Source organism: Pavona decussata, unplaced genomic scaffold (assembly GCF_977016875.1).
Source record: "Pavona decussata unplaced genomic scaffold, jaPavDecu1.1 SCAFFOLD_156, whole genome shotgun sequence".
NCBI classification, from domain to species: Eukaryota; Metazoa; Cnidaria; class Anthozoa; order Scleractinia; family Agariciidae; genus Pavona; species Pavona decussata.
This window is the reverse complement of record NW_028145568.1, coordinates 5,535,001-5,545,000: the sequence shown is the minus strand read 5'-3', so window position 1 is coordinate 5,545,000 and position 10,000 is coordinate 5,535,001. Positions and strand designations below refer to the sequence as shown.

General features: G+C 38.6%; 2 protein-coding genes across 3 annotated transcripts in view; both read left to right on the top strand.

Annotated features, from left to right (window-relative positions):
* Window positions 1-10,000, top strand: part of LOC146465507 (astacin-like metalloprotease toxin 3) — a 30,621-nt gene that overhangs the window by 4,564 nt on the left and 16,057 nt on the right. The gene's annotated exons all lie outside the window — the stretch shown is intronic.
* Window positions 3,578-9,093, top strand: LOC146465508 (uncharacterized). The gene is made up of 3 exons (XM_085128409.1): window positions 3,578-4,078; window positions 4,696-4,804; window positions 7,338-9,093. The coding sequence occupies exons 1-3, from the start codon at window positions 3,713-3,715 to the stop codon at window positions 8,192-8,194; spliced, it is 1,332 nt and encodes a 443-aa protein (XP_084984535.1). The 5' UTR covers window positions 3,578-3,712; the 3' UTR covers window positions 8,195-9,093.

Sequence of the window (10,000 nt, the reverse complement as noted above, 5' to 3'; positions counted from 1 at the left end):
GTTTGTCGCTTCTTAATTTGCACCCTAGCGCATTTCCTTGGCAACAATTTTCTTTGAGCAGTTTTTCCGTCTTTAGTGAGTTTCTATTTTTCAAGTGTACATTAAAAAAAAATGCCAAAAATTTGCTCAACATATTAATCAAAACCGAATATTTTTAAGCTCAAATGAAAAAATGTGACAACCTGTATTGCAAAGTAAATAGACGAGCGAGACTTCTTGGATGACTAATGAGAGCCTGACTACTGCGTCTGAATATTTCAAAACTCATATAACAGGTATGTTCAAACAACTACACGCAAGTTTCATCCTGCTTCCACCCGGCCGGCTCTAAAATTATTTCCGTTCAACTGTTGCAGAAGTAGAATCGGGTTCTTCTTCCACAACAGTGGCCAGCAGCTGCAACACTTCGGGTAATATCACGTAGCAGTTTATAGTTTTGGCCAATTAATTTTTCACTCCGTCGTCAATAAACTGAATAGCACCGCGCTCACAGTTTGTGGTGGCTTCAATTTTCGGCTCGTGTTCGGCCAGTTCTTCCCATCCTCGTGCATTAGTTCACACCTTTCCCTTTCTCATTGAGAATGCTTTACACGGCACGATCAAGCGAAAAGAGTCCAAATGTTAAAATGGACGTTTTCACATTATAAAACGTAAGGGTTTTTTTTACAGTTCCAAACGAATCCAAATTAAAAACAGTTAAGAACACGAATACACAGTCATATCCAATTTAAACAAATTGATACGGTCCGGTAAAAACAGCCTTACGATCCGTACAGATTCACAGAATGTAAAGACAGTTTTCGGTCCGTGTATGGTCGGGAAATTACATCTCATTATGGGGACTTTAAATATTTTCACATCTTGTTTGAGCGAGGGGATGAGGCGGTGTACAATCCTTACGGTTTATACGAACCGTAAAGAAACTTTTCGGTTTGTATACGGTCAGAAAATCGCATCGCGTCGAGGGGACTTTGAATATTTTAATGTGTCACCTGCGCTAGCGACAAACACCCAAGAAAGACACTTCAAAATAATGAAGTTAATGTTTTATTTTTGCCTTTGTACCGTTAGCGAACAGTAGCGAGGGAAGAAAGCTAAATGGCACTTGTGACGACATGTTGCACGAAAAGTTTTGCACCCCGACTGCGCCTAATATTACTTACTGTTTCGCGGTGGTGCCGGTTAAAGACCCCATCCAGTTAACGGACTTTCGTTTGAAAAACGCCGGTATCCGTGTTGATATGTTTTCACCTACCAAACGATATCAAAAGGGTCGAAAACTCTGCTTAAAACAGAGGTTTTCAAAATCTGTTTCAAAATGGAGACTTTCTCGAAACTCAATCGGTTTTAGTCGGAACATCACCTGTTTGTGCTATGAAATAAAAACTGTTTCCGCTGATTCTTGCCCTGTCATTGAAGAGCCAGCTATTTACAAAGAAGTGAAACTATAGTTTTGAGTTGAGTCACTCAATTAGAATTCTGTCTTTTTTATGTCAATAAAGGCCAGGGCTTGTGCTACTAACGTTGCATAATCATCTTTAAGACATGGGGTGAATATATGAGCAAGACAATTTACCAAGAAAACCGTCATGAACTCACAAAACAGAAATTTTGTGGATTTTTGTGAAAATTTGGGATTCAATGGGAATTTTGTGCTTCAATTTGGGCTTAATTCAAAAGAAATTTTGTGGATTTTCCTAAAATTTGGTTTTCACTGAATCTTGGTTGTAGAGAATTATCCGAATGACATTTTTATCTGGGAGATTCATTTTTGGCCCGTACGGGTGACCGGGGGATTCGTGTCGTATTCGGGGGAGTTGCAATCTCTGGTCTCGTGGGTATCTTTATACTAAAGGAATTGCGAGACGCACAACCAGATGCCTAAAGATGTTTTCCCAAGTTCGTCTCACATGCATTATTCAATTCAATTTTCAATTCAATTCGTTTATTTTGCCATTAACCAAAAAATCCCAACTATATAAAAACGGCGATTCTACAAGCTAAAACAACAAAAAACAAAAAAAAAAAAAACAACATCCAGAGCTACATGCTGTCTATAATATTATTTATTAATATTGCGGCTTTTGACAATTCTTATAGCAAATGCTGGGCACAAATATATATTACGAAAAACAACAGCTGCTCTCTGGAATAGCTTATTTAGGTCTTTAATGTTTCATGTTACTGCTGTTAGGAAAACGCGGACGGTAGAACAGTTTGTCAGTAAATATTGCGAACTCCAGCGTTACTTTCAATTCCTGATCATCACCTGCTGCCTACACTAAGTAACCATTTTTAAACTAGTGGAAGTCAATCAGTAAAATTTGGCTCAGTAACAACGCGGGCTAACGTGAAGAGGCACACTAATTGCAAAGACTTAAATGTGTAGCGTTCTCAAATGTCAACTGACCCCGTTTGTATGGTGACATTTTGATGCTTAATATTTAAACTTTTTGTCTGGTTCTTTTTCAATAAAAGACGTCTCTACCTCCTCCTTCTTTTTTTTTTTTAAAGAGTGCTTGAAAATCATCTGAAGATGATTTGGTTGTTTAACGTTTTCGCATGCAAGAGGTTCTTATAGATATTCCATTTTTAGCTGCCCTTGTTTATATAAAAATGAAAACAATTAATAAGAAGTCGAATTTTAACAATTAAAGACAATTAGCGAAAATATTGAGTTAGCAGGTGGTCTGTTTCGGGCACCAAAACGCAAACCAAATGAAAATAGTTCAAAGCTTACTTTTTCTAAATGTCGGTCAGGCAGTCTCGATTTCTATCTCTGCTCTTTAAACTATCCACGATAACTGTTTACCTGATATTTCTTATCATGCTTTTTTTTTTTCATTTCTGAAAAGGGAAAAGGAGAATATTCTAAGAAGCACGAACGTCTTATTGCATGAAAGAATATAAAATGTTCAAAAAAATAATTGGGGCACTGAAAATTGATCTGGGTGGTAATCGATCTTTTTGAGGCAAGAAATTCTAATATTATCATAGTTTTCTCCTGCGGAAGTATATTTTTTTTTTATCTGACATAGCGTCATTTACTAGAGAAGTTAAAACCTGATCAAGTAAACTGGCTGCTGAATTGCTAGGATGTATACAAAACAAACAAGATGTTAATAAACTACAGGTTTGCAGCCAACGAGCTGAGTCTGTTGTTAACAACCGACGAAGAGTCATAGCTCTACAGGATGTCAGTCAAACTAGAATTCTGCCTTTGTTGTGCTTAATACCCAAAGTATTTATCTGGTAATTTTAATGTCCAATATGAAGAAGATTTAAATTCATAAAAGTTGTTTCAGTTCAATAACAGGAAGTCTGACGTCAGAAGTCCAATTATCGCGAAGAAGTGAAACTATAAACTGATCTACAGGATATGTTCTGGAAACGACACTTTATTGTATGATAAAAATTATTTCTTGGATATTTAAAAACTTTTTTGGTGCCTTTCTTTACCACCTTCAAGCTTTGAAGATCATAAATAATACGTAACACCGCGTGAGATTATAAAATTGTGGGCACAACAGACTGCAAAAATCAATTTGGTTTCTTATATGAAAAAGCGAAATTAAAGGTTTGCAAAACATCAATCAAACTCGACTTCTGTCGTTGTTATGCTAACTATACGAAAACCATTTATTTGATTGTTTCAAGCGCTACTTTCTTGCGAAAAACATACTTGACTCATTGCTCCTTAGGATACTGTACCATGGTGAAGTCAGGGGTGCTACAAAATCGTCCAAACACGATTTTCTTGCTTATTATTTTACATGAAATTCTATTCAATACAACAGCGGTTCGTGCTGCTGTGGAAAATTCTCGATCTGGTTACTTCGTAACGCGGGGAAATAAGCGACTGCTAGGTCATGTTGTGAAACGTTTTGGATCTCCAAGTTTAATGTCCTGCAGCCAGTCGTGTTTGAGAAGCTCCTGGTGTGCCTCCACAAACTTTAAGGAGTCTTCCAAGCTACGTGACAAGGGAACTTGTGAACTGAACAAGCACGGCGCTGAGCCTATCAACAAAGTCGCCGAGCTTGTTGATCAATCAGGCGTTAGTTTTTCAATGTTTCTAAAGGTGGGTTCACTTTGACTTATTTTCAAAGCTATTTGAAAACCGTTTGAATTCTTTGATATAGTGGAAAAAAAGAAAGCTTTTGTTTCGTTGATGATTGTGTTGAAGTGCAGTTGTAAATCACATTCTGATGCAGGAAAAGAAATATTTTTGAGAATGATTTATTCAGTTTAGTAAGTGACACAAGGTATACTCGGAAAAAAAATCCGAGTGCTACTATCAGGAGTCGCACCTAAGACCTTCCGATTTCTAGTTCGGATGCTCTACCACTGAACTACAGGAGACTCGTGAGAGCTAAGGCCATTAAACAAGGTTCATAAGACAAACATCCTGCATACTGCTAGGATTGAAATGTCATTGTGTGGCATATGCACAATGAACCTAGTTTAATGGCCTTAGCTCCCACGAGTCTCCTGTAGCTCAGAGGTAGAGCATCCGAACTAGTAATGAGAAGGTCTTAGGTTCGACTCCTGATAGGAGCACTCAGATTTTTTTTCCGAGTATGCCTGTGCCACTTACTGAATAATACACCATTCTCATTTATTCACCAGCCTTAACATATTCCATCACATTTATTCCAGACATATTTTTGTTGTAAAACTTTAATCATTTTATCATAGGGTTGTCTGATGACCGGCTGCCTCAACAGAGGTTCTTGTTTGTTTGACAAGAAAAAGGAAACTTTTTCCTGTTCGTGCAGACTGCCCTGGAGTGGAGACAAATGTGAGGGTAAGGTATTTTCTTTGTTAATGAAATCGATATTTAGTTTACTAGGTTGTAATCTACATTAATAAAACCTTTGTGTGGACTAATAATCATTGTGTGACCCTATGGCGAAATCATATATTGCAAACAAAGTTCAAGTCCCAGTAGAATGCAGGATGTTTGTCTCACTGATCATGAACGTAGTTTAATCACGTTCTTAGCTCCCACGAAAGCAGCCGAAATAGTGATAGGAAGGTCACTGATAGGTTGGACTCCTGTTAAAAGAATTTCCCGAATAGGCCTGTTTCACTGACAGAATTATACATAGCTCTCAAAGTTCTTATATTTCCCGTGATAAAGCCAGTGAATGTGTTGCCTACATGAAAAATATATGGCGCGCGAGGGGAAAAGGAACGCCAACCCGAGAGGCCCACCAAATTTGTTCCCGTCCTTTATTACTTAGCATGAAATTGCACGCGACGCCCGTAAAAAAAAATTAGTATATCAGTGATAGCCATCATTGTACCTGGCAGCTATCGATGTTTTTGCTTATTATGCATGTTCCAACCTTTACAAAGATAGTTTAATACTTTCCATAGCTTATTTATTCGTGGATAAATTGAATTTTGAAAGTTTTGTTTTGAAGCCGCGAAGTGGACTTCTTTCGTAGCGCACAGGTAGAATTATTAAATTAAATTCTCAGCCTCAGATAATGCATTTCTAGCGTTCTGATTGGTTCACTAAATCTCGGTTATCAGCTCGTATACCGTAGTTTGACCTTATATGGAAAATGATTACCCCAGGTGTCGCTAAGCTAAGTAAATAGCAGACTTAATATAACAATAATAAAAGCTACAAAGTTCGGTATGACACCATTTAATGGTACGTATCTCTGAAGTTTCCTTTAAAATCAGAAAAATTGCACGATTTTACGATTTAGATCACATAACAACAACAACAATAACAACCGGTTACCTTCAAAAATTTCAGGATGGCTTGCAAATCCTGGCGGTAAGAGGTTAAAACCGATCAAAGAAATTTCTCAAGAAGAGCTTAATGCTTGCCTTTATGTTTCTAATCATTTACGAGGACTTCAGTTACAAAAGTTCATCTATGAAATCCGAACGAGCGGCGGCCATAATGTTCGTTTCCGTCGCTCGGCACCACTCAGCAAAAACATTTGCACAAATGTGCACAGCTCTTACGCTTCTCGATAAGCTTGAAGTTTAAAAACTTGCACTGAATTCTTGTCTCAGAGAGGTTGTACCTCGACGTACACTTGGACTTGCCTGAAGCGTTTTAAAACTTCTGCGAGGAATTCAGTTCAGCACAAAAGAAGCCGTCCTTGATCCCTTCCTTCGCTGGACTCAACTATTACGCTTCTCGATGAGCTGGAACTTAAAAAGCACTTGAATGCTTGACTCAGAAAGGTTGTAACTCGTACAGTTAATCGTTTCTTGAATTTGAAATGTCCGGCTGTGTCATTTGCGTCGCTTTCGATTTTCCATTCCTGCGCGTGTCATGTGATCATTACGTTGTCGCTTTGGTCGGAAGCTGCTTCAACATCCGGTCGTTTTAATTTGAAAGAAATTTTTACTTCAAATGAAATTTAGTAATTTCAACAGCAATATCCAAACGCGAAGAATTTAATAAAACAATTATTCCATTTGCGGTTGTTGGATTTGAGATTGGCTATAGCCAACTCGGCGCTTCGCGCCTCGTTGGCCATTTACCCAGTCCCAAATCCAACGCGCGCTCATGGAATAAATGTTAATTATGCGATTGTAAACACCAACAAAAACCAAAAAAGCGAAATGTGGCTACTGCTCTAAGGCCATTCAACTTTTTGAATGACAAAATCGAAAACTGGGGTCCCCAATCACTCTTTTTGGTGGGTATCTGTTCGGAATGCCTTAATTGTCTCAGAGCTTACATGTAGGATTAATTTGTAAAGGAAATCCAAAGTTCTCTTCGGCTAAAAATTGGCAACTCAAAATAACGTGACACTGGAAAACTCATACCTTTCGTTTTCAAAGGGGCAAAAAAGTCGACTGAACAGCTCAGCTCAACTTTCTGCGATTTAAATTTTCAGCTAAAAATTTCTGCAGACCAATCTGTACTAGCTTACAAAGATATGCCTTTAAAGGGGGGCAAAACTATCTAGGTGCACGGAAGACAACAGTTTTAAGTATTTTGCTTAAATGTTCCCGTTGGCTGCTCCTGACTAAGGCAATTTGTCATAACACCAACAAGTCTAGCCATCTTTGAACATTTGTTGAGCAACAAACATTGAACGTTGTTGAACTATATCAGGTAACTCTAAATTCAACTGACAGAAAAGATCCCGCATCAAATACAGTGAAATATATAATTTCCGAATGCATCATTTTTTTTTAGTTCATGAATTACCAGTTAGTGAAGACAGTTATTGGCAGAGAAGTCCCAAAACAAATACCGGATATAATTAGGTTATGCAAATAGCTGCAGGAGTAGAAGACATAGATTATTCAGATCGTCTTCTTTCTTTCTTTTTTTTTTTTTTTTTTTTTTAATGTAGCCATGGAATATGTTTTTACAACCTTAAGCGCCAAAGGGGAAAATGGGCCGAGTAGCACGTCTGGGTACTCAGGAACACCACTGGAGGATAAAGTCATTTTACAGAACGGAATCCAAATTTGGACTGTTCCTGTGACAGGGAGCTACGTCATTGAAGCTTCAGGTGCTTCCGGGGCTAATGGTACGATTCTGTTGAGCCAGCCCACGACATTGATTCCTTGGAGGCTAGGTGGCTTAGGAGCAAGGATGAGAGGAACTTTCCAACTTGTTCGAGGATTGAAACTAAAAATACTAGTGGGACAGGAGGGTGGCAGAAGCGGCAATTTCACTGATATGCCAGGGGGAGGGGGTGGTGGAAGTTTTGTCACTCTTATGGATAACACTCCAGTAATCATCGCTGGCGGGGGAGGGGGAGGAGGAACACCTCGCGACAATTTCGCAGACGGAGACCCGGGTCAGGCGACAGAGAATGGGACCCGGTGTGGTGGAGCCAAGGGTAGTGGGGGGCGGGCCTGTAATGCCGACACAGGGAACATCGATTCCAAGTTAGTTGCAGCAGGAGGGGCAGGAATAAGTGGGGATGGCGAAGGGAGCAGTTCACCTGGAACACCACCCCTGTCTTTTATAAATGGGGGATTCGGAGGGACATGTCTATCAGCGAGTGGAGGCTTCGGTGGGGGCTCGTTCGCCGTTGTACTCGGAGGGGGAGGGGGAGGGTATTCAGGTGGGGGAGTAACCGGATCTCGAACAAAAGGTACCGCAGGGGGAGGTGGATCATATAATGGAGGAACAAATCAGCAGAACGTAACAGGTGTAAATAAAGGCGATGGTAAGGTTATCATTACTTTGATGAGTTAAAGGTGCCAGGTCACCCATGGCCAGTTCTTTTGAGTAACACTCAAATAGAGGTTAGAGTAAAAAAAGCATGAAGACAGGAATGAAAAAAGACATCTGTAAAGCATGTAGAAGAATTTCATCATCTTAGATCCCTTCAAGGAAATGGTAAAAATAACGATAGCAGGGGTTGAAAATATCTCATTACAAACTTTATTTTGGTGTTACATAGTTTACTCTGTCGAGCGCTAGTCTCATTTCGGTCAGGTTCACTTAACGAAAACATTTTGAAACTGTAATGTGAAATGAACGCGCAAATTGTTTTGCTAAGTGCTAATGGCGTTGTATTAAAAGTCAGCGATTCATCTGTTGGAATCAGTGTCTTTGCGTTTTAACTTTTCAGCGGCACTTTTTATCTTTCGTGCTGGACTTGAACAAGGTTGCGAAGACAATTGTATGAAAATTCTGAAAACGCTATTACAGGCCTCTTTCTATTCCAGCCTTAACAAAGAAAGTGGAAAAGAAAACCCTTTGACCTGGTTTCTTAACGGTTACAATTGACGATTGTTTTATATGTTCATTCGTTTTTCATTTCAAGTTCGCCTCATTTTCAAAATGAGGCAAATCAGTTACGGTACGGGGGGTTTGACATGAGAGGGTTCAAGATGGAGGCATTCTTTTAAAACTAACACTTCACTTGGTAAATAGCAATTTAAATTACACTAGATGTATCGATTACCAACTTTTAATAAGTATAAATCATTACAAGAATCAAAGGTGACATATTTAGACAGTACGCAAGGAGAAATCAGTTTCGATTTCGTAAAGATAGTGCTACTAATAGTTATAACTGGAGTTACTAAACATACTGAAGTACCAAACAATGTTTATTGTGATTGTTGTTACATTAAATGTGCAAATTAAAATATTGCTAATGATAACTGAACCGTCTGGTACATGCATGTACTGTTCTGGTGATAATCCCTTGTGTTTTTCTATGTTTTTTAATGCTTTACCTAACACACGGAATACAATACTACTTACACTATTTGAGATAATAAACAGTACTTACTATATATTGTATATGCATACTATACTGCAGTACTAACAATTACACAACTTACCTATATTACTTAAGTACAATACTTACAATAGCTACATTATTTGCAATACTAGCAATATTTGCAATGCTTTCAATACTGACAAACGAGATACAAAATAATTACGGTGTATACGACAAAAAGACAACAAAGGTACTGACTGATTCAAAATGTCCTGATACACTATACAGTTATGCGCGGAGAGTAAATTACATTTCCTTTAAAGTCAGTGAAATGCCCGAGCGACTTAAGTGATCGGAGAATTGAGGAACTGCCATTCTTTGATCAAATCGTCACTTTTGTTGTTTTTAAAGGCAATATTATAATAAATCTTTTGGCGTTGGCGTAACTTTAATATAAAGAAATGCCAAAACTTTCAGTGGTTCTTCTGACAGGAAACAGAAGATAGAGAAGATAAGGGACCGTTTTTTTTTTTTTTTTAATGGGATATAGGGGGCTGGTGGGATTTTGGGGTGGGCCACGCGAAAAAAAAGGGGGGGGGGGGGGGCGGTGAAGGTGCCCAAAAACAAATTAAAGGAAAGGAGGGTAAAGAAGTGGACTGAAAAGTTTACAAATTGATGAGAAATTTCCCTGCTTTAAGATTGCAGGATGTTTGTTTATGACGAATATAAGAGTCTAGGTAATAGGTCACGTCTTGACAAAGCTGTTCATTGCTGTCTCACTGCAGTTTAAAGAGCTACGGCTTATTGTAGTTGTTTCCAGCTCCCTT

Excerpts from the sequence above, each read along its gene's own strand:
- LOC146465508 (XM_085128409.1), top strand. The coding sequence starts at position 3,713 with ATGGTGAAGTCAGGGGTGCTACAAAATCGTCCAAACACGATTTTCTTG. Across the intron at positions 4,079-4,695 it reads GTTTTTCAATGTTTCTAAAG|GGTTGTCTGATGACCGGCTG; the intron begins GTGGGTTCACTT and ends ATTTTATCATAG. Across the intron at positions 4,805-7,337 it reads GAGTGGAGACAAATGTGAGG|CCATGGAATATGTTTTTACA; the intron begins GTAAGGTATTTT and ends TTTTTAATGTAG.